Genomic DNA, 23620 nt, shown 5'->3' on the forward strand with positions numbered 1-23620 from the left:
GAAAAGAGGTACATGAGGTCTTCACATTTATAACTCTGGATATGCAAACCTGACACTCTCTGACCGAATGTTCTGCACCCAAGTTAGTTAGGTGTCACCTGAACTGCATCCTATACAAACCCTTGAAGGCTGATATCCCTATTTGGACCTGTGACACAAAGAAATAATGCTTAAGTGAACACCTGGGTGGGGTGGGCGGGGGGGGGGGGGGGGTCAGAGGGGACCCACACATTGTTGCAAAAGACAACCCCATTTGCTAGACCAAAATCTGCACTCGCTTGTGCAAATGAGTGTATAGGACTCTTTAAGAGATTTAGGGGGCAACCTTCCACCACATATTTCTTCACCAAACTCAACGTATCATCCTTACCAGCCTGGACCCACCACAATTCCTCTTCTACCTAACCAGTTTCAAGGGTGCAAAAAACATTCAAATTCACCACCACGTCCATTTCCTCATTCCACTTGCCCTGTTCCTCCCCATGTCATGCCAGAAAACAATGCCGCTTGATTGTTCCTTGCAGGGACAGAATGAGCTTAAAGGAAAATGCTACTTACCAGTATGCATCTGTTCTTGGCATGTAGAGCTGTAGATCCACCCACTTATACATAGATCGCCATCTGGTGTTGGGCCCGGAAGAAAGTCACGAGATAGGTGGCTCCTCCTTTGGACAATAGTGCGCATGGGCATCGACTCCATCGTCAGATTGTTTTTTCGCCAAGAAGGGAAATGATGGAGTTTTGTAAGAAACAGAAAAATATGTCCATGTATGTTGTATCTAAATAAGATAATACTGGAACAGATAAAGGTAACAGGGGAGCTGGGTGGGCGTATGTGGATCTACAGCCCTTCATGCCAAGAACAGATGCATACTGGTAAGTAGCATTTTCCGTTTGAGGCATATGAGCTGTAGATCACACAATTATGCATAGATTGCAGCAGTACTCCTCCTTAGCGGCGATTACCAGTGTCTGTTGCAGTAGTTTGAAATAGTGTTTTAAGTACAGCTTGGCCCACACTAGCTTATTGATTTGCCTGCACATCTACACAATAGAGTTTTGTGAATGTGTGCGGTGTGGACCATGTAGCTGCCTTGCAGATATCATCTAAGGGAATGTTCCTTAAAAATGCCATTGAAGCTCCCATCTTTCGGGTAGAGTGGGCTTTAGGGGGGATAGATAATGTACGCTTTGCTTTGGTATAGCAAATTTGTATACCTTTGACAATCAACCTTGCAATCCCAGATTTTGATAGAGGATTGCCTTTATGTGGCGGTGAGAAGGATACAAAAAGTTGTTTTGTTTTGCGAAAAGGTTTTGTTCTGTTAATATAATAAAGCAGTGCTCTTTTTACGTCTAGAGTATGAAGAGTTCTTTCTGCGACTGTTTGTGGTTGCGAGAAGAATACTGGCAACTCAACAGACTGATTGAGATGAAAAGGGGAGGAATTTGGGATTTGTCCTTAGAACCACTTTGTTATGATGGAGTTGTAAAAATGGTTCTTGAATAGTTAGTGCTTGTAGCTCGCTGACTCTTCTAAGAGAAGTGATGGACACCAGGAAAGCGACTTTCCATGTAAGAAATTGTAGCTCGCATTTATGCAGAGGTTCGAATGGAGGGCCCATTAGTCTTGTAAGGACAATGTTTAAATTCTACACTGGTGAGGGTGGTACCCTAGGAGGAATGATTCTTTTAAGGCCTTCCATAAATGCTTTAATGGCAGGTACCCTGAATAATGACAAGTGCTGTCTATTTTGTAAGTAAGCTGCTATGGCAGCGAGGTGTAACCTAATAGATGTGTATGCTAGATTACACCTTTGAAGATGTAGTAGGTAACATATGATGTGCTGAATAGACCCATCTAAAGGATTGATGCTGTTGTTATTACAGTATATTACAAATCTTTTCCACTTGGCTGCATAGCTGGCTCTAGTGGTGAGGCATCTAGCCTCTTTGATAACATTCATACAGTCAGGGGGTAGGTTAAGGTAACCAAATGTTAAGACTTCAGGAGCCAGTTCGCTAGGTTGAGCTGTGCTAGGTCCGGGTGTCTAATCTCTCCAGGGTTCTGTGTTAAGAGGTGTGGGGAGAGGTGTAGTTTGTGGTGTGGGACCACTGATAGTTCCAGCAGTGTTGTGAACCATGGTTGTCTGGCCCATGTTGGAGCAACTAGGATGAGTGTCAGTGAGTGTTGCTGCAGTTTGAGCACCACCAATGGAATGAGTGGGAGAGGCGGAAAAGCGTACGCAAATTTGCCTGACCAATTTATCCATATCACATTGCCTTTGGACAATGGGTGTGGATATCTGGCGGCGAAGCTTGGGAATTTTGAGTTGTAATGTGTAGCGAAGAGATCTATCTGTGGCTGCCCCCACATTTGGAAAAACGGTTGAAGAACTTGTGGATGAAGTTACCATTCGTGAATCTGTTGTGTCTGAGGACTTAACAGACCCAGCTATGCTGTTTTGGACTCCTTGAATGTGTTGGGCTAGGAGAAAAATGTTTTGAGGAACAGCCCACCTCCATATGCTCTGCGCTAATTGAGAGAGCTGTAAGGAGCGTGTCCCGCCTTGTTTTTGTATATAGTACATTGCTGTCATATTGTCGGTGCGGACTAAGACAGCTTTGCCTGTTATTTGTTTCTGAACTGATTATAATGCCAGAAATATTGCTAGTAACTCTAGATGATTGATGTGGAGTAATTTTTGCTGAGGTGTCCCATTTTTCTTAGACGATATGATGTAATAAATGAGCTCCCCAGCCGGTGAGGGATGCGTCTGCTGTTAGTACAATCTGTGGAACCGGCTCTAAGAACGGTTGCCCTTTGTTTGTTTGGTTTTGTGTGTTCCACCAGTGCAGACTGTGATGCGTGCGGCCGTCCACCAACACCAGATCTGTCAGCTGACCTTGAGCCTGGTTCCACTGACGTGCTAAGCATTCCTGTAGGGGATGCATGTGGAGTCTGGCATGTGGTACTATGAATATGCAAGAGGCCATCATCCCTATGAGCTGCATGAACACTCGAGCTGGAATCGAGTGTTGTGGTTGGAATTTTGTAATGAGACTTTGTATGCTTGCTATCCTGGGTGGACTGGGATATGCAAGGCCTTTTGAGGTGTTTATTGTAGCACCGCGATACTGTTGGATGTGGGACGGTTGTAGGTAAGACTTTGTGAGGTTTATGGTGAATCACCTCTAGAGGTGCCTCTATAAGAGGAGCGACGAAAGGAACGTCTGGGGGCTTGCGATTGTAAGGCTCCCATTGATTTGGCGGTGTCTGTGTCTTTTTTCATCTTTTCTAAAGATGAATCTACAGCAGGGCCAAATCAATGTTCCTGATCGAATGGTTGGTTGAGTATGGAAGTTTGTACTTCTGGGTTAAACCCTGAAATGCGTAGCCATGCATGTCTACGTAAAAGAACACTTGTGTTGATGGCTTGGGAGGCGGTGTCTGCCACATCTAGAGCACAACGAATGGAGGTATTGGTTATAAGTTTACCCTCCTGAATGAGGTCATTGGCTTTTGTCTTGTACTTATCTGGAAGATGTTGTAAGAGGGTCTCTAGTTCGTCATAGTGTGCCCTATCATATCTAGCCAGCAAGGCTTGTGTGTTTGCAATTCGCCATATGTTGGCTGCTTGTGACGCTGTCCTTTTGCCAGAGGCGTCTGATAGTTTGGACTCCTTATCAGGAGGTGGAGCATCGCCTGATGTTTGGGAGTTAGCCCTTTTCCTGGCGTTGGAGACCACTAAGGAATCCAATGGGATCTGACCTGTGATATAAACAGGGTCAGCTGGGGCAGATTTATATTTCTTTTCGATTCTGGTTTTAATAACCCTAGTCCTTACGGGAGCTTTGAACACCTCAGGTGCGTGTTAAATTACCCCCTTTAACATAGGGAGAACAGAGGTGGATCTTTGCGATGTGTCAAATGTGTCCATTAGGAAATCATCTTCTACAGGGTCTGTGTGGAGATTTACCCCGTGGTAATGTGCAGCCCTGTGTATAAGTTGTGTGAACCCCATAATGTCTTCTGGAGGGGAAGGTCTAGAAGGATAAATATCTTCCTGTGGTACATCAGGGGCATCTGGTGTGCCAAAGTTGTACCATGGGTCCCCTGGGGAATCAGGATGACCTGGTTCATCTAAAGGTTCATGGTCTCCTCCGTCCTCAGAGGTATCATCATCATCGTGCTGTGGTGGAGGAGATGGTGAGGGAAGTGGAGATGGGGTAGGAGAGTGGTGTGGAGGGGGAGGGGGAGGAGGAGGTGGAGAAGGAACTCTGAGAGGAGATGTGGCAACGTCTCTCTTCTTTGGTGGCAATGGAGCCGGTACAGGCGTTTCCATTTTCCTTTTCCTGGAGCTGAGTATGAGTTGACCCGTTTTGGGGTCTTTTAGAAGAGTTTTTTGGTTTGTGGAGGTTGTTGCTTCAGTGCCGATTTTTTCGTTTCCGAATGTTTACGTGGCACCGGTTCCGGAGCTCGTTTACATTGCTTAGGCTTGGGATCGTGAGGTTTCTTTTGTTCCGAAGGAATCTTTGAAACCGATTGTTTGTTCGACTCCGAGGGTTTTTTCGGTTCCAAAGGTTGAGTGTCTGTGCTCTTCGGAAGCGTTTTTTTGGTCGGTTCCGATGGTTTTTTCGGTGTGGAGGGTTCGGTACCAGGAGGTTTCGGTGCCGAATACACCGATGTGGAACTAGTGGTCGGCACAAAGGGTGACAGCAGTTTCTTTTTGGGTGCCGGGGATGGTGTTTCTGCATGGACAACAGGGTGATTCGATCCTGAGTGACCTGAAGGCTTGTTTGTCGACCTCTTTGCCGGGACTGAGGGCGGGGCGTGGGAAGTTTTGTTCCGGTGTGCACCTAGGCGTGAAGGTGTTACCGAAGCCTTTTTGGGGGTGGGTCGACGTCAGTAGTCACGACCCGCTGCCCTGGAGTGATGTCTTCGATTTCGAAGTCGTCGGCTTCGGAAGCGATGAGGACGCCTTCTTTTACCCGCTCATGCTCTGGTACATCGACGCCCTCTTAGAAGATGTTGTCTGGAATGGATGTTGAAGATCAAGCCATGTTCCTTCGAGCTCGACGATTCCGGATCATTTTCTTGGAGTGGAAAGAGGCGCAAGCTGGACAGTCTTTGGCCTCGTGCACCGGCGAAAGGCAGAGGTTACACACCTCATGTAGATCTGTGGGTGGAAATTTGGATCCACATTGAGGACACTTTTTAAAAGGAGTCCTTTCCATGAGCCAGGTCTAATGGCGTAGGTAGGCCCGAGGGCCTGCGTCGACGAACGTAATCAACGGTTTTGATTTTGTAGAGATGCGCGTCGAATAGGGAACGCGATCGAGACAATACCGGAGAAAGGGTAAAGAATTGCGCGTCGAAAGTTAGATTGGTAGCGGCACCGAACTGGAGCGCGACAAACACATCCAAGCCCGATGGCAGAAAAAAAAACAATCAGACGATGGAGTCGATGCCCATGCACACTATTGTCCAAAGGAGGAGCCACCTATCTCGTGACTTTCTTCCGGGCCCATCACCAGATGGCGATCTATGCATAAGTGTGTGGATCTACAGCTCATATGCCCCGAACAATAGTGTTACTGTAGTTTAGAGCTCAGTCTGAAATTTGTGCATGGGACACTAAGCATGGAAAAAACATATTGATAAGCTAAGTCTGCAACTCAAACTTCTTATCCCATATGATATGGTGAAAATGATTGACGGCACAAAACGAACAAGTTACTTACCTTGGGTATCTATAAGAGACATTAGTAGTTATAAATTCCTTACCTTAGAATTACCCCCAGTCATCAGACTGGATCCGGAGAAACTTTTTCCTAGCAGTACCCCTGAGCATTAGTCGGTGGCGTCGGTCGACCCCACGTTCGTCGTCGTGGTCGCTGGGATGACGTTGCGATGTGTACTTAGACGTCGCCCCTGCGCACTGACGTCAGTACCGACACGACTTTCCATGACAGAAGCACAGAGCTATGAAAGACACTGACCACTAGTGCACATAACTAGGGCCCTGGAAGGAAGTACCTATACCCTAAAAGTCAGTTCGCAGAACGGGGAGGATGGGTGGGGCAGTAAGGAATCCATAACTACTAATGTCTCTTACAGATACATCGTTAACAAAGATAAGTAACTTGTTCATCTCAAAGAAACCGTAGTTATAGATTCCTTACCTTAGAAAAGATACCCCAGCAAGTCCAACTCTGGAGGTGGGTCTGTGAACTAAGTTCACACCAGGAAGTCCTGGAGAACAGAACGGCAAAAAAGCGGTCTATCCGGACTTGGTTGTCCAGGCAGTAATGCTTAGTAAACGTGTGCACAGATGCCCACATGGCTGCCTGGCAGATGCCAGCAGAACTCCATGTCCTAAAGTAGAAGTAGATGCCGTCGCCCTAGTAGAGTGGGCGCAAAGTCTTACTGAAGGTACCTTTTTAGCCAAAGAATAACAGATATTAATGCATAGGACAACCCATTGAGAGATGGTGCATTTGTGCACTGCCAAGCCTTTCTTGGCGCCCACATAACCCACGAAGAGTTGATTGTCCACCCGGAAGTCTTTAGTTAGGTCAAGATGGAAAGACAGCACACGTTTTGGTTCCAGACAGTGGCGTCTAACCTCCTCTTTGGAAGGGTGCTGAGGCAGGAAGAAGGTGGGCAATGTGATGGTCTGACCTATGTGGAAAGAGGGAACCACTTTGGTCAGAACAGAGGGCTTAGTACGGCAGCATACTTTGTTCGGATGGTCTGGAAGATAAGGCTTGAAGCTCACTCACCCTGAGAAGAGGTGATGGCAAGCAAGAAAGCAGTCTTCAAAGTAAGGAGATGTAGTAGCTCAAAGGGAGCACACATAAGATAAGTGAGGACAAGCATCTATTCTTGACATGTAGAGCTGAAGATTCACATGCTTTGCATACTCCTGCCATCTAGTGTTGGGTATGGATGTTTGCAAGTTGTTTTTCTTCAAAGAGGTCTTTCCAAGTCACGAGGTACGGTAACACCTCCTTTCGGTGATAGTGTGCTCCCTCTTACGTGAACCTCTTTATGGGGTTATTTGAGAGGGAGCATGCCTGAAGCAGGAGAGCAGCTAAATGGACAGACTCTATATTATTTTGGGGCCGCTTTATAGACATCCTAGTAATTTGGAGAGGTTCAGGACAAGAACTAATGGAGCATGTGGAATTTTTGAATTGCAATGAGTTTAATGCGGAATATACTATGTGTCATCATAATCATCAAATTGAATTTTTGGATGTGCGATTGTTTACTTCGGACAGTAAAACACATAGTAAACTTTTTAGAAAGGAAACCGACACTAATTAAATTCTAAGGGCAGATAGTGCACATCCACAGTCAGTAATTAAAGGAATACCGTACGGTGAGATGGGGCGAATTAGAAGGAACTGTAGTCAAGAAGAGGATTTCAGGAAAAGACTAGGGGCCTTATGTAGGTGGGCTGGCATTTACCACTTCATAAATACCGAATCATACCGATTCGGTATTTATGAAGTGGTAAATGCAATGTAGGTAATGAGTCTGTAAATATTACCGATTCGGAAAAATTTGGTAATTACCGAATCGGTATTTACCGATTCGGTAATGGGGGAGCACATGCAAGGGTGGCAGGGTGTCACATTGACACCCTGTTGCACCCCTGATTCGGCCATGTGTGCACATGTGGTGCACATACATGCCCTAAGGGCATGTATGTCTGCCACATTGCACACTTAAACGTGCACAAAAATGCTTTTTGTCACCTATTCGTCATTTACCACCAACCTTTAGTTGGTGGTAAATAACGAATCCCCACACCCACCACACACTTCCCCTACATCTCATTTCATGATTCGGTATTTACCGAATCGGTAATATTACCGATTCGGTAATCATGAAATTCTCACCCTACATCTCAAAAGCCAAAATACCGGTCGGTAACGGTATAATTACCGAAAATCGGCCGTTACCGACCGGTATTTGGCTTCCTACATGAGGCCCTAGATGAGTTACAATCAAGACTTTTGGGTAGAGGATACGCAGGAAAAAGACTGGATGAGGCAAGAGACAGGGTGTGCACCATGAGAAGGGAGGACACACTAATACAAAAGGAAAGGGTTTAATCCACCGAACGTCTGGCGTTTATTTCAAAATACAATACATTGCATAACAAAATCTATAAGATTTTAAACAAAAACTGGAACTTACTAAAGGAAGTACCAGGTTTAACTGAACATTGCAGACAAACCAGTAGTGACCTACAGGAGATGTCCCACTATTAGGAATTTAATCACAAGGAACTATTTAGAACCCATACATACAAAAGGGGGGGAACTGGCTCCCTGAGCAACCTAAGGGATTCTATATATGTGGATCTTGTAATATTTGTGAGTTAGAAATTAACTGTATCAAGGAGTTTCAATACAACACTAGGAAATGTTATTTCATTAAGGAATTTATCAATTGTAACAGTTGTGCGGTGATTTATGTGTTACTATGTGAATGTCCCAAGGTCTATATAGGGAGCACTAAAAGAATACTCAAGCTCAGAATACAGAACCATGCTAGGGCAATAGCAAATGTGGACGTCAAATCGCCAGTTTTTCAGCATATCAGAGACCATCATCCTACTAAAAGGAGAATTAAATTCCACGGAATACAAAAAATTATTCCGAATGTAAGAGGGGATGGCTGGGAACTGAGATTAAGGTAACATGAAGCTAGATGGATAAGTAAATGCAGAACAGTCCAGCAAGGATTTAATAGTGACAATGAGTTACACTGCTTTTTAAGCTAGGTATGGGTTCGACTCTAGAGAATTGGGGAAAGGCAGTGGATTTTGTGATCAGGTTGGATGGTCAAGAGATTTTTGAAGTTGGTGTTAGGGAATGATGTGATTTGAAAGGTGAGTTACATTACACATATATATTTTTTTTTATAGGTATATTTAAGAAATGTTCACAAGGTTATGTGTGTCTCATAGAGAACAATAAGATAAGCTTAAGATTATAGTTGCTACGAGCCTGAAAGTGGCATTGATTAGACCACGAAGTGGAGGTCAATCATCACCATGCCTGACCTAAGACAAGAAACTTACATATCTTCATGTGTGTCTCGTAGAGAACAGGTGCGATATTGCAATAGGACTAAAATTAGGATTTAAGTTGATAGGAACCTTGAAAGGATATCCATTAGACCAGGAAGTGGAGCTGAAGCGTCACCATACTTTGCTCCGGGCGTGACAGACAGTAGCTTCAAGTGTCATGAATTGAGGACATAAATGAGTGCATCTTAATTTAATTCTATTTCATATTGATCATTACGAAGGGATTCCAACACGAGGTTATCTTTACAATAACGAAGAGTGATAAATTAGAAGCTTGATGTTTGTTTCAACATTGCATATCAAGGGCAGGATAGGAATTATCCTTTGAAATAGAAAACAGTAATTAATTTTGACCATGCACAGCTCCATGCGGGTGAGGTTGTTTCTACGAGGGCTAAACTCTGATGGTAAATACAGGCAAAGTGAAAACTTGAGGAGTTATAGCACACCCAGAAACAGGCGGTGTCAGGCAGCTGAAGATGTATAGAAGCATGCGCAAGTGAGAGAGAGACTGCGGGGCGTGGCCATGGCTTGGACGGATACTCGTTTTACATTTATTTGGGACCTTTTGATAATACGAGGATTGGGAAGGGTAACACGTAACCAGGACTATTGATTCTTTAAACTTTTGCAGTAGCAATAGAGGACGATGTTTGGATTTTGGAATAGTTGATGGGAGTAACACATGAGGAGCTGTAGCCACGCCTTGAGTCAGGCTGGTTAGGCGTTAAGAAGAAACGGAGTGATGCTGAGGCATGATTGGCTGAGAAATAGAGGACCAGAGAGGGAACCTCTATTAAGGGGACGGGTTGTCATAGGATCATAATACAGGTCACAGGGGGTTTAAAACATTAGCAAGAATGGTGCAAGTTCCACAGGGAGATATATCGGGACAGGCCGAGGCACAGAAGCGTGTGAAGAAGACGCACTGATATTTAGGTGACATAAGTGAAACAGTGTAGATTGACTTGGCTGTTTTGGGACACACTTCAAGGGGACTTTGAAATAGCGGTTAAGGGAAGTTTAATTTGCTTTTGAAAATAGCGAAGAGATATTGGATTTAGGCTTTTTTGATGGGTCAAGCATGCTGTCAAGATTAGCAGTAAAATTGAGTACGAGGCATTGACTAAATTAAGCACCAAACACTATGAGTTTAGGATGAGAGATTACTTACAGGTTTTTTGAGAAATATAATTTGGATGAATTTCTTGCATTTAGATAATAACTTCGATACTATGGAGATGATGACACCGATTTTAAAAGGACGCTAACAAGAGAATTAACTTAGGAGTTTACTTTGAGGTATGTTCAAAATGTTCTAAATTGTATCTCAAAATAGCTAAGTGACATTGGACCAAAAAGGTTTTGGGTGGGTCGGGCATGCTGTTAATATTAGCAGAAAAATTGGGTACGAGGTAATCACTAACTCAATCATTAAAAACTATAAGTTCAGGATGATAGATATCCTATAGGTAGGTGGGAAATATAATTTGGATTAATTTCTTTTATTTAGATAATAATGTCCATACTGTGGAGTTGATGACACAGAGTTTAAAAGGACGCTATACAAGAGAAAAAAATATAAGAATTTACTTTGAGGTATGTTCAAAATGTTATTTAAATGATTTAGTGAACTGCCGAGAATCGCTTCGGTTTTGCATACTTGAAAAGCACGCTGCACTTTGTTCATAGCGGGGACTGGCACGCTGCATTTTAAAACCAGGAACTCTGCTCATCACCTGTTGTCTCTGGTTCCAGCACACTGCACTTTATTTCTGCTCCCAAGCACCATGGACTTCAACACCCAGAGCGCGTTGCGGCAGGAGCCACACGCGTCATAAAACTCGCGCCAGGCGGTGCATAAAGTGGGCCGAACCTCCCGCAGCGCGGGACGCGCGCGGGCATGCCGGCCGAAGCCCAAGCAAAGGGCGGGCCCGTCTGATCGAATCAGAGCCCAGAGGAGGCTGGGCTGGGCAACCCCTCTTCAGTTTCACGTAGGACAATCTTGAACAAGTTAACTGGTATTCAAGGGTATTGAACTATTTATTTGTTGTGAATGCATTTATATCGCTTTACTTTCCAGTAGGGGGTTTATTTGTGGCTATTAAGGGCTTATTTTCCTCGAATTGTTATTTTGCTGATCAAGTAGTGATTTGCCTATTTGCCTAGTTAAGATGGGTAAAAGGAAATTACGCAGTACTAATACTTAACAGTTAACCAACAAACCACGAGCTCCTAACATGACTTTGTTGAATTATTTGACGGGGGCAGTTGGTGCTACTAAAAACAAATTTCAACTGTAGAAGAGTCATTAAATATGGACTCACAAGGGGCGCTACTGAATAGTAAGGTCAACGCTTTACAAAATAATGAGATGGGGGAAGCCTGTACTCCACAAATCGCTATCACAGAACAACTAAACTGCTGTGTTCAGGCCATTAGCGATGAGATTTCCCATATTGATTTGGAGGCCGATTTGCCACCTCTGCCCAAAAAACTGTGTAATCCGTTGACTAATGACCACATAACAAACTTGCTCTCAGTCATACATCAGACCCCAACTCTGATTGGTATTGCCAAGCCTAAAGCTAAAATTCAGCAGGGTAAAGGTATTCTTCCGATTCAAAAGGTTAAATATCTGGTGCCTCGTATTAAAAACAAGGGCACTGCTTTCCCTTCAGGCGAAATTAATAAACTATTAAGCCTGATTACTTATTTAACTAAGTATGTTAAACAATCTATAGGCACCTTGGAGGTGAGATGGCAAATATAGAATCAGGTTTGGAAAGAGTTATAGCGAATCAAGATATCATTAATTCTAAGGATGGGTTGAGTAAACAGAAAATAGGCAGTAGCGTGGATAGCGTAGCTACATCTCAATGCCAGAAATTAACCGTTAGCGCTGAGAGTACTGACAGTCAGCAAGGTGAGAGGGATAGGATTACTAGAGCTATGGGACCCACTAAACCATATGTAACTATGCAAAGTAATAGCTCGCTAATAAAGGCAGACGAGCGTAGAGAATCAGGGAAAGATAGACTAGTAGAACGGCAGGGAGAACTAGCGGCGCGTGATTTACGTTTAAAAGCAGGGTCTACTACTTTAAAACTGCATGATCATCAACCTTTACTGCAGATCTTAAATCTACCTCCTGCAGCCACTCCCTATACAGTGGTTGTGGCTCTCCTGAATGGGGTAATGAAACCTGTGTTACCCTTAGGAACATAGCTATTCATTACCTGGGGAAAAGAACAGGACTGACTAATGAAATGTTTACAGCTTTCAAGATGGTTAGGCGCGTTTAATGGGTGGGTACAAGCAGGAAGATCTTTCGAGGGGACTGTATTGTTCTCTCTCTATGTATTCCTTCACTGGTTCGTGAAATCCTGATTAGAACGGGAGATAAAAATATTTCTGTTCCCGGTATAAAAGTTCTCCCCTTGGGCTTTTTCTATCAGCCCAAATCCCCCAACTGGCCTAAAGATCAGTACTCCCCAATTTTGTCGAATAAACATATGATTTATAACATAGAGGTGTCAAACAGATTTGGGGTTCTCCAATCTTTGGATGAGAATGATTGACTCCCGGACAGTAAAGATCAGTGTACCTGTATAGTCAATACCATAAATCAAAATCCCAGTGAATTAACTGTGTCTGAAAATAACGGGGTACTACAGCAGAGCCTACTTGAGAAAACTGATATTTTGGAAGTCCCAGACGGGATAACGTTTAGAGTAACATTAGCTGCAAGTACGGAAAGTGGTACAAGGAGGGTTGATGGGTCCGGATATGCCTCAGATAGTCAAATCGTACTTATTCATAATGTAACAGCCTCCAAGAATATTAGTGTGCTCTATTGAAATGTTGCTGGTCTTCTATCCAAAGTGAGTAATTCTAGTTGGACTGACTTTATTCACAGATTTGACATCCTATGTCTTCAGGAGACTTGGCTGTTGGATTAAGTGCACATAGATGGTTACAAGACAAGCAACATGGTCAATCCATGGAAGACAAAAGGGGGGGATATGTGTGAATATTTCAAATCTATTAGGGGTTAGAAAAATTGAAATGATAAAGTCGGTTATATTCTATCAAATTGTACTTATTTATCTGGACTCAAATATAGCAGTGCTTGTTGTAAATGTTTCCAATAATACGGGTAAGGGTCAATTTGGTGAGATTTTAAAGTCTCTCAGTGACGATCTGGGAAAAGCCGGCGGGGGGTCAAAAGGCCCTGATGTGATTACGATTTGGGGAGAGGATTTTAATGTTTGCTTATGTACACAAGTCGGTTGTGGGGTTTTTGGCACAGAAACCGAAGAGGACACAAATCACTTTACACACTTAGAAAGGGGGGAGAAGCTTAACGAAATTATATATGTACGTGACTTGGGTTTTGCTAATATGTGCATTCCAAATGTGGACTTTGATTACACATTTATAGGTAGAGGATTTCAATCTACAATACATTTCATTATTGTTCCCAACCGTTATGCCACTTGGTTTGACCATTTCAAAACCCACTCTAACGTTATGAGTAATCATCTTCCCCTTAGTATTAAAATAGTTTTGCCAAAAAAGGGTGCACAGATAATAAATAGTAGCACGACTTGGACCCAAAACATTGTTTTGACTCGACAAAATGGTTATGCTCTGCGCTGGGATAGCAAAAACTCAGAGGAGATGAATAAACAGATTATCACCAAAGCTTATGACCATAATATGAAGTGCTTACAGGAAAGCTCTTCACATGATGACATCCTGTGCACATTTTCCCAAATTACCCTACTAACTCAAATTGTGCACAGAATTCAAAATAAGGGAATCCGTGATGAGAAAAAATGATGGTTTGACTCAAACTGCACTAAATCATATAGCCGTCTGAAAGTTGCTCTTCACAGGGTTGAGAGGAATTGCGTGGAAATATGAGAATGTAGGAAGGCTTATAATTTGGCCAGAAAAAATCGTAAGAAAGGGCTAAAAGAACAAGCATGGGCTACTTTATATGAAGCATCTTTGAGTAAGGACTGCTCCTTGTTTTGGAAGGCAGTCAATGCCTCGTTTTTCACTAATAAGTATGGTGCAACTATTGCGGTTGCTATAGATGAGAAAACATGGATAGACTTTTTCTCAAATGTATATAGTGCCAACGGGAATGTAGAAAACAGTATTGCCCCCGAAAGTAACCAACGGGGTGATCCCATTGGTTTTTTGCCTATCAAACTGCATATTACCTCTGATGAAGTAACAGAGGCTCTTAATGCCAGCAAAGGTGGAAAATCACCAGGACCCGATGGTCTGCCTATTGATCTATTTAAGTCAATCTCTTTATTACGGTCCCCACTACTGACTCGGGTTGTAGAAGCATGCTGTGCAAAGGGGCTTCATTAAGTCATGGTCAGAGTCCGTGATAATACCTATTTTTTAAAAAGGGGAACGGGAAAATCCGGCATGCTACCGCCCAATATCCCTCTTAGACTCTTTAGTGAAGGTAGTAGGAAGGGTTGTCTTGAATAGATTGCAAATTTGGGCAGAAGATGACAATATTTTGAGTGATGTCCAATATGGTTTTAGACGGGGACTGCAGACAAGTGAACAGGTTTTAAATCTTAATATTTTAATTGAGAAATACACACGGGCAAAGGCAGGAAAATGTTTATGTAGCTTTCGTTGACTTATCCGCCGCTTTTGATTGTGTTATGCACAACAAACTGTGAAGCATTTTAATGGATCTAAATATTGACCCGATACTGGTGCAATTTTTAAGGCAGCTATATTCTGGGGCATCAGCTAGGTTGAGGCATGGACTAACAGGTGAATGCACTGCGCCGTTCTCTGTGGAGAGGGGCGTGAGACAAGGTTAGTCTTGGCCCCGTTCCTTTTCACTCTATATACTAATGCACTAGAAAAGGAACTGGAAAAAAGGGCGAGAGATCCACCATATATTAATAAAAAGCCAACTGTTTCTCTCCTCTACGCGGGCGACGCAGTGCTCATGGCCCGAACCCAGCTAGGTTTACGGAGAACCCTTGCCTCATATATTGGTGTTATGGATGATCGAGGCCTAAAACTAAATGTGAAAAAAACTTTTGTAATGTCGTGTGTGAGAGGGAGACGCAAATGTAGTAGTATGCCACTAGGGGATAGTAGGATAGATTCCATCAATATGTTCTCGTACCTGGGCGTCCTGTTTGAGCACGCAGGTTCTTGGGTTCCCGCGGTAAAGAGTAGGTGTCTCCTTTTTATGAGGTCAACAGCAGCTCTTGCTAATTTAGCAAAAACATTGGGCAAAAGGCCCCCAGGAACTGTTCTCAAAATTTACCAAGCCGAGTGCATAAGTATAGCAATATATGGGGTGGGAATATGGCATTCTTATGATGTATCATAAATCCAACAAGTGGAAAACACTTTAAGGTTTATTTTAGCACAGCCATTGAGTTCCCCAGTTTAATTGTCATAGTGAGTTAGGGATTTATTACATTACTGACATTTTTATGGCATCGAGTTTGGATTTCCTGCAGCACAGGGACAAATAGAGAAATCATTAGGGATTCTATGAAGCTGGACCATGTAAGTAAGATCACTTGGTTGAACTACGTGAAAAGATTTTAGATGGATCGTGGACGAACAGATTTTTATACCTCTCCGGAATCCATGAGTTCTATTCCAAGAAAGTAGTTAAAAAAATTATGCATGGCACATCTAGAGATGTTACGAGCTGCCCTGGAAATGAAGAAATGTACGGTGGTCCAGCATTAAATGACTTTGGTAACATATCGTATTCAACCCTATTTGGACTGGTGTACTGCGGGATATGATCGATATATTCAAACCAGATTCAGGTTTGGTAGCTTCCATCACCTGGTTAGCTATCCAGCAGTAAACAATTGGTCTAGAGATCTGTGTTATTGTCCTTGTGATAATGTATCACCACAATCTACAATTCACGTGACCTTATTTTTTTAAATTTTATACAAGGGAAAGGGCAAGATGAATAATGAATATTGGAGAGTGTCTATTGTGTGGGTGCTATGTCTGGCTTTTTGAAAACCATATTGCGGGTAAGGAAAAGTATTATGGGTTAAAATCTATTATGATAATGCTTTTTATTTTATCACCTTCCAGCACACAATCTTGTCTTGCAATTTTATGTAACAGATGGAGTTGTATATGAATGGAGTATGCGTTTATCTGAAACTTCATGGTCTATTTGACTATTATTTGTATTAAATGTTTTTATCTTGACGCTTTTATGATTTTAAATGACTAAAATTGAATAAAGTTTATTCTGATTTAGTGTGAATAGGGCTACATGGAAGATCAACAATAATTGTCACTATATATGTATATAAAATAAAAGGTTTGATTTTTTTTTATATATTCAAATAATTGTGGCAGGGTTATTCTCTAAACATGAGCAATTAAAAATATGGTAGTATGAATGTTAAGTAGAGGGGAAGACATGATGAGCATTACTTCATTAGAATTACGAATGGGTTTACTTTTTAGAGCAACAATAGAGCAACAATAGGATGTTAGATTGTATATAGACAGGCTTGAATGTTATGTCTTGAATTTGATTAACTAATAGGTACAAAGGCAGCACTGGACTATGTAATTGCTAATTTCCTAAGTGTATTATAGGTCAAAATTGACAGATGTATTTTTCCTTTTTTCCAGCCCTGATGACGTGGGGATGAAATGCGTAGGCTGATGATTTAATATTATATGAGTGCCTGGATTAAGTGCTTTTGAAAAATATTGGTTTTTGAGGAAATAAATGGAACTTTTCCTACAAATCAAGCTTGCCTTTGGACTGGGTTCTTAATGAAAGCAATAATTAATTGAGTACTATACGAAGCACAACAGCGCTCCTTTCCAAGTGTTGGAACTGATTTGATAAAGGCATGCTGAGCAATAGTTTGTGTAAGATAATGCAATGTAAAACATGTCATTCAACAATAAATACATATAAAAAGTGTAATTATAACATTGTGGGGAGAATTTGTCCCCATCATCATCAACAAAAGCTGGTTGGCTCTGATCTAACTGATCCAGAAAGTTGTTGGCGCATTGGAGGGCAGCTCCTAGGCAAGGCACTGTTTAATGAAAGGCAGAATGTATTGGGGTTGATGGGCAGGACTGAGCACGAGCATGGCTTCGGTCGAGACTAATTTAACTCGGGCAGAACAATGAGATTGACATCTTCCTCCAACATCGGAGACATTGACTGAGCCGGAACCAGCATATATCATAGTGCCGGGTGTTGAATCAGCTCCGGGGTAAGAGCTGAACTCAAAATGGGTTCAGGTGGCACAGATGCCACAGTAACCTGGAGACCTCTGTGGATCCATGGTGCCCAAAGGTGCGCCAGAGGGAGCAGGTAAAGTGCCAAAAATGAGGAGCATGACCTCCTTCAACACCTTGATCTGTAGTGGTGTAGCCGACAAACCTGGGAATTTTAGGTGAAGCGGAATCAGCTGCAGAACAGGCTTCATCAAGGGGAACCGGAAATTTAGCAAGATTGTGAGTCAGCTGGACATCCTCGCAATTTCTTAGATGGAGAGTGGCGAGGCTGGGACGAGGCCCGCTTGGACGTCTTCTGTTTCTTTGTGGTTTTACATGAAAACTTGGATCGCGGCGACATGATGCAGGACTGGCTCCAGATCCAGGAAGGGTTCTGTGTCCTTGACCTTCAGTGGAAGTGGCAGTCTCATGACTTCCTTTAGAGCCAGGTGATGTACAGCGTGACCTCACGCTCTCAAATCACCTTGGTGCACCAGGGCATACTCTACGCCTGACTTGGAGTCAGGGCCCAACCTCAAACATCAGAGACACACCACGTGGGAATCTGTTAGAGACATTTGTTTACGACAAGTTTGAGGCCAGTATCCCATGTCAGAACTCCTGGAACTGAACCCCTGTGCCCAGTGTCCACTTGCCATTGCCAATGCCAATGCGTGTTGGCTTTGTCCTCCAGAGATCTTCAGGCTACAAGAAACTCCAGCCTCTCTTCCTGCCAAGATCTTCGTTCTCACTTCATCCTCTGCACTGTGGTCCTGCATCTTTGGTGAGCTGCTCGAGGTCCTCTTGAGACTTCTGTGCCTTCAGCCTGAGGATCTTCTTTGGCTTCAGTGGGCTCCCCTGCTTGGTCAGGGCCTGCTCTGACTCTCCTGCACTTGGTGAGACCCTTGGACCGTGCTGGTCTCAACGCTGCACCTTTTTCATTTGCCACGTCTGTTGCTGCTGCCAAGGCTTGTTGGTGCTCCTGCCGGACACCTACCCCTTGGTTCTTGACTTCTGATGCGGAACAGATCGTGAACGACTCCTGGTCTTCCACAGCATCACCTGGTCCTCACAACTGCAGTGAAAAGATCACAGTCATCACTCCTGCATATTCCCTCATCGGTGGTCATTGGTCTTCCGTTTCTCCTGGTCACTTCCGAGTGCAATAGAATGTCCCCTCTACTTGCAGGTTTTTCTCTTCAAGAATCCATCCATGGATTCCACCGGACTCTCACCTTCTTCTCCAGCGGCATCTTTTCTGAAGTCCTCCATTGTGGTCAACGGCGGTTTCTGACATCCCTTCGCACCAATGCACCCGGGTTACCTAGTGTAGATATTCTGGGGTATACATGGGTGGGACTCTATAACCTTCTTTCTTCCACAGGGTTCTTCAGGGTCCTTCTTAAAAACTGCAACAGAGGCTTTCCCATTGACTTGCATGGAGTACGCTGGTGTGTTTCCACTCTGCACACAGCCTCCATGGGGTGCCTGGGTACTTACCTTGAGTGGTTCCTTGTGCCTGCAGCTCTGCTGGACAAAGTCCCGACTTCGGTCGCAGTTCACTTTCCACTTCTTTAGTATATGGGTTGGTCTCCTCCTGGAGACCACTGTGTATTTGTGCTTACTTACCTGTTTACATTTGAAGTATTGTGTGTATTGTGTTGATATATCCGGGTAGGAGCTATACCAATGTGTTAGTGAGTGTGTGTATAATAAATGTACTTATTTTTATAACTACACTGTGTGGTTCTTTTTTGTTTTAACTTGCACAATATGATTAATTCTGGTAAAACAAGCTGCTTAACACTCCTTCTGGACTAAGCCTGAAGGCTGTTTTCCACAGCTACCACTTAGAGAGCGTTCAATAGTTGTTTAAGACCACTAAAATCACCATATGGGTTGTCTGGATTAGTGCAAGGTGCTTCACTTAAATAAGTGTGCACCATCTAATAAGCCAGCCTCCTACACCTCTGATAAGCCTAACTGCTCGCCCACACTACCACAAAAAAAGAGCATTAGTATTATCTACTTTAGCCTCTGTGAGGTCTCTGGGGATCCACTAGACTCTCTGCACACTGTGACTCATTGTGGTGTAGTATATAGAGAGCTAGCTTCCTACAATACTCAAACTTACACAAAAGAATCCCAAGGGAGAACCCCAACCAGAAACGGAGCCATATCAATTGATAGTCAGTGATGTCATGGGCTTTAGCCCAGTTAGAGTAATGCTATGAAGAGTGTCCAGCAGCAAGTAAGCTCATGGATAATCAGGTAGTCAAAGATGGTACCTGAAGGAACCGAGGCAATGTATGGAAAAAATGCAGAAAGTGAATAAAGAATGGTATGACAGGAGATTAGGTGAGTGAGAAGTGCTCATTAAGGAATGACAAACAGTAAGATTGAAAAAAAGAATGAATATGGCTAAAGGAGATCTAGGTGGGCGAAGAATTGAGTAATTCCATTAGGTGGAGTGAAGCAATAGTGTGGTGGTCGTATTGTATTAAGTGATAAACAAGAAGTGGAAATTGATGAGGATGAGATAGACCACATGAAAGACTGAAGGAAATGCAGGAATTAGTTGAAGAAAGCAAACAAAAATGGAGAGTGTGAAGAGAGTGAAGGCAGGGAGATTGCAAACGGTAGTTAAAATAGAGAAGTGAGGGCAGAATTAAAATGGGGTGAAATAAAGTTTGGTTGATCTTGGACAGGATAAGTATATTGTGAATGAAGAAGGACAAAGTCCTAAAAGAGTTATAAAATACCGATTCAATTAAAAGATTTTGCTTTACAAGAAATATCACCCACTCTACATCATGATGTATATTTAACATGCTCCTAAAATGTATGTGTTGTTTTTATTGAAGCTATGAGGGTGTTTATTTACTGTTTGAAAATATAGAGAGGTGTCTAGCATGCTCCTTTGATGGTGCTGCATTAGGAGTAATGTTAATATGTTCTTAGAATGCCAGTTTATACCAGTGTTATGAAAAAGCTGGGTGTTCTGGGACCTGCTGAAATAATTTAATTGTTGGAACCTTCTATACAGGTTTATCGAGAAGGTAAACATTTTCAGGAGGCTGATAACTAATTAAGGCAGGGGTAGATGCTAATGCAGGGGCATCTCAGGTGAGGAACAATCATTAACTACCACAACTGGTAAAAACCAACGCAGATGACTTCATACAGGTGTCCTATTTACATTAATAGTGTACTTTTTCAACCAGAAACTATTTCTTTTGCAGAACCCACTTAGATATATGGAGATATATTTCACACAGAATATTTCAGCAAACACATTGGGACTTTAATATACGTTAAGCAAAGCACAGAAAGTGCCTTATTGTTAAAATGCACAACTTACCTCAATATTTTCATTGGCAATATACAAAACTCCTAGATTGGTCCAAGCTGCAACATTCTTTAAAAAAAAAAAAAGAAGAAAACAAGACATTCAAATATAAAAGAGACTACAATTGTAATCAAATCACAAATATATGGACAGTGATACTTACATTTTGCTCTGAATGGATTGATTTGATAAAGGCATGTTGCGCAAGGGCATAGTTTGCGATTTCTGAAATATAGAAGTTTCAAATATGAGATAATACAATATAAAAAGGCATTTACATTCAATAACAAATACATACACCAAATGTACAGCTGGGATGCTAAGATTATTTCATAGAACCCTTTGGATCTGGCGAACAGTATTTGCTTATTGTCACTGGTTGTCTTAGTTGTAAACTAAGGTTAGTATATAGAGCTAGAACCTAGAAACTATATGAGCGTTAAGTTCACAATACAATTCTTCTCAAACAATCAACTTGCCACAGTATTGAGGTGTGGGTTAATTGTGAATGAGGCATCTTCATATTACAAAACAAGTGCTTCAATCAATCTACATAGGGGTGTTTTTGTGGCTTCCAATTAGGTGCAAATATAACAATCTACTTGAGAAGCTTTCCTTGCCATAAAATGGATAAAGGTGTGAACACATAAGGAGGTGGTGAAACTTTACTTTCTAATAGGCAGTGTAAAAGGAACAAAAACACAGGCAACTGCACTGTGTTTCCTTGATGCCTGCAAGACCACCAATCTGCCATCAGCAAGCTTTGGTAGTTGTATTCTGATAGAACCGAACTTCGATGCTCAGAAACAAACGAAAGAAGCAGCAAATGTGCCCTTTCCGCTAGAATAAGAAGTTTTTATTTGGACAATGAACAAGATTGGTGTTCTTGGCAATAGACATGTGACACGTGAAATTATTTGCTTGTCCTATACCTAAGCATTCAGGACTGTCTCAGAAGTATAGAAGCACTCGGAATGATGCAAGATCACTTTAAAATGACTGGCAGGAAAATCAGACTATTTTTGTGTGCTATTACCAGAGCAATTTCTTAGTAGGAAGGACATTACATAGTGATGATTAGCTGATCAGCACTTGGCTATTTGGGATGCAAACTCAGTTGTGGTGGTTAATTGCAGCTGATGATGATGTTGTCTTCTTGTTAGAGTCTCTGGGTGCTAAAGATCCAATGTCTCTTTTAGCTCATATTCTAGTGGACAACCAGCATTCAATAACAGCAGGAGAATACATTTTTACAAGACCTATATGTGGAGAGCTTAATTGATGGATGTTGGATTATAGTAGACGTGAAGTTTAGATCACTCAGTTACTAGTGCCAGTGGACAGAAGTACACCAGGCCTAAACTGTCCCAACCTCAAACAAGTGAGAGATGTTCCAAAGAATAATCAATAAACAGCACCTTTCAGCTCTCAATAGAAATCGCCCGGTAATCTGATTTGGAGAGAAAATTGCCAAAACGGGAATACAAGCATTGTGATGTTACCGCACCTGTATTTACCCTTCTTTTCCAAACCCATATCCTCCAAGTGAGACCTAGAGGGCTCTGGCATGGTAGAATGCCCAGGAACGCCAGAAAAATTTAATTGGAACCAATGCCACAACTGATCATAAGCAACATTATTCAATGTATGTGTTTTATTTACATTATATTAGATTAAATTAGATTAAACGCCATGCAGAGGTCATATGTTGACCAGTGAAGATAAGTGAGGTGTGGTATCGGAATACTTTATCAGTAGAGAAGTGGTGTATATATGGGCTCTAACACATATTGCCCCTATTCACAGTCAAAGCAAGTACTTCAGAAACATACATCAGAGTTGGAAAATATTCAGAGGGCTTGACCGACAAGTTACTTTCCTTCGGTTACGCCTTATCTGGAAGAGACATGATCTAGTGGCAGATTCCTTTCCTTTGAATTTCCCAGGTGTCAGACTGGATCCGGAAGATGTTTCTTCGAGTGAAACCCTTGTGCTCCATTAGGTGGCGTCGTTCAGCTCTGTGTGACGTCATTGGCGTCATCTCTGCTGTTGTGATGTCCGTGTCACCTACATAAGCGCCACCCTGGCATGCTGACATCAGTTACTTTTCATGACGTTCCACAACAATAGCGCCGAACCATGAAGTTCACTGACATAGGTGTGTTTTGAACTAGGGCCCTCAACGGGAACAGCCATAACCCTAAAAAACCTGTTCACAGTGCGTGGAGGATGGGTGGGGCGGTAAGGAATCTGGTGCTAGATCATGTCTCTACCAGATAAAGTGTTAACGAAGGTAGTAACTTGTCTATTTGATAGAGACATCTAGCCGCAGATTCCTTATCTTTGACTAGATACCCAAGCAATACTGTCCTGGAGGAAGGACTGCAGACAAGGTCAGACCAGGAAGTCCTGCAGGGCAGAGTGACCAAAAAGGCCGTCCCATCGGACTTGACTGTCCAGACAGTAGTGTTTGATAAATGTGTGCAAGGATCCCCACATTGCTGCCTGACAAATGTCAAGGACTGGAACACCACCTTCAAACGCTGTGGTAGCAGCCTGAGCTCTGGTGGAATGAGCTCTTAAGCCCTCAGGAGGCTGCTTCTTGGCCAGAGCATAGCAAATTGTGATGCAGAGGACTACCAATCATGAGATAGTCCTCGTCTGCACCGCACAACCTTTCCTTGATCCAAAGTACCCCACAATGAGTTGGTCACCCACCCGGAACTCTTTAGTGCGGTCAAGGTAGAACAACAATGCTGTTTTTGGGCCCAGACAGTAAAGTCGCTCCTCTTCTTTGGAGGGGTGTAGAGGAGCGTAGAAAGTGGGCACGGTGATCGATTGCTCTACGTGGAAGTGTGTTACCACTTTCGGTAAG

At 42.7% G+C, this 23620-nt stretch overlaps 1 protein-coding gene across 2 annotated transcripts in view; it reads right to left on the reverse strand.

Moving 5' to 3' along the window:
- The window catches only part of SKIC3 (SKI3 subunit of superkiller complex), a 1406584-nt gene that overhangs the window by 793419 nt on the left and 589545 nt on the right, over positions 1 to 23620 (reverse strand). For both annotated transcript variants that reach the window (XM_085632495.1, XM_085632494.1), the window contains exons 22-23: positions 20909 to 20970; positions 20758 to 20814 (exon numbers count right to left, since the gene is read on the reverse strand). In XM_085632495.1, the coding sequence (XP_085488621.1) occupies positions 20758 to 20814; positions 20909 to 20970 (119 nt within the window). The remainder of the gene's footprint in view (positions 1 to 20757; positions 20815 to 20908; positions 20971 to 23620) is intronic.

The sequence above is a fragment of the Triturus cristatus genome, chromosome 2_1 (genome assembly GCF_964204655.1).
Source record: "Triturus cristatus chromosome 2_1, aTriCri1.1, whole genome shotgun sequence".
NCBI classification, from domain to species: Eukaryota; Metazoa; Chordata; class Amphibia; order Caudata; family Salamandridae; genus Triturus; species Triturus cristatus.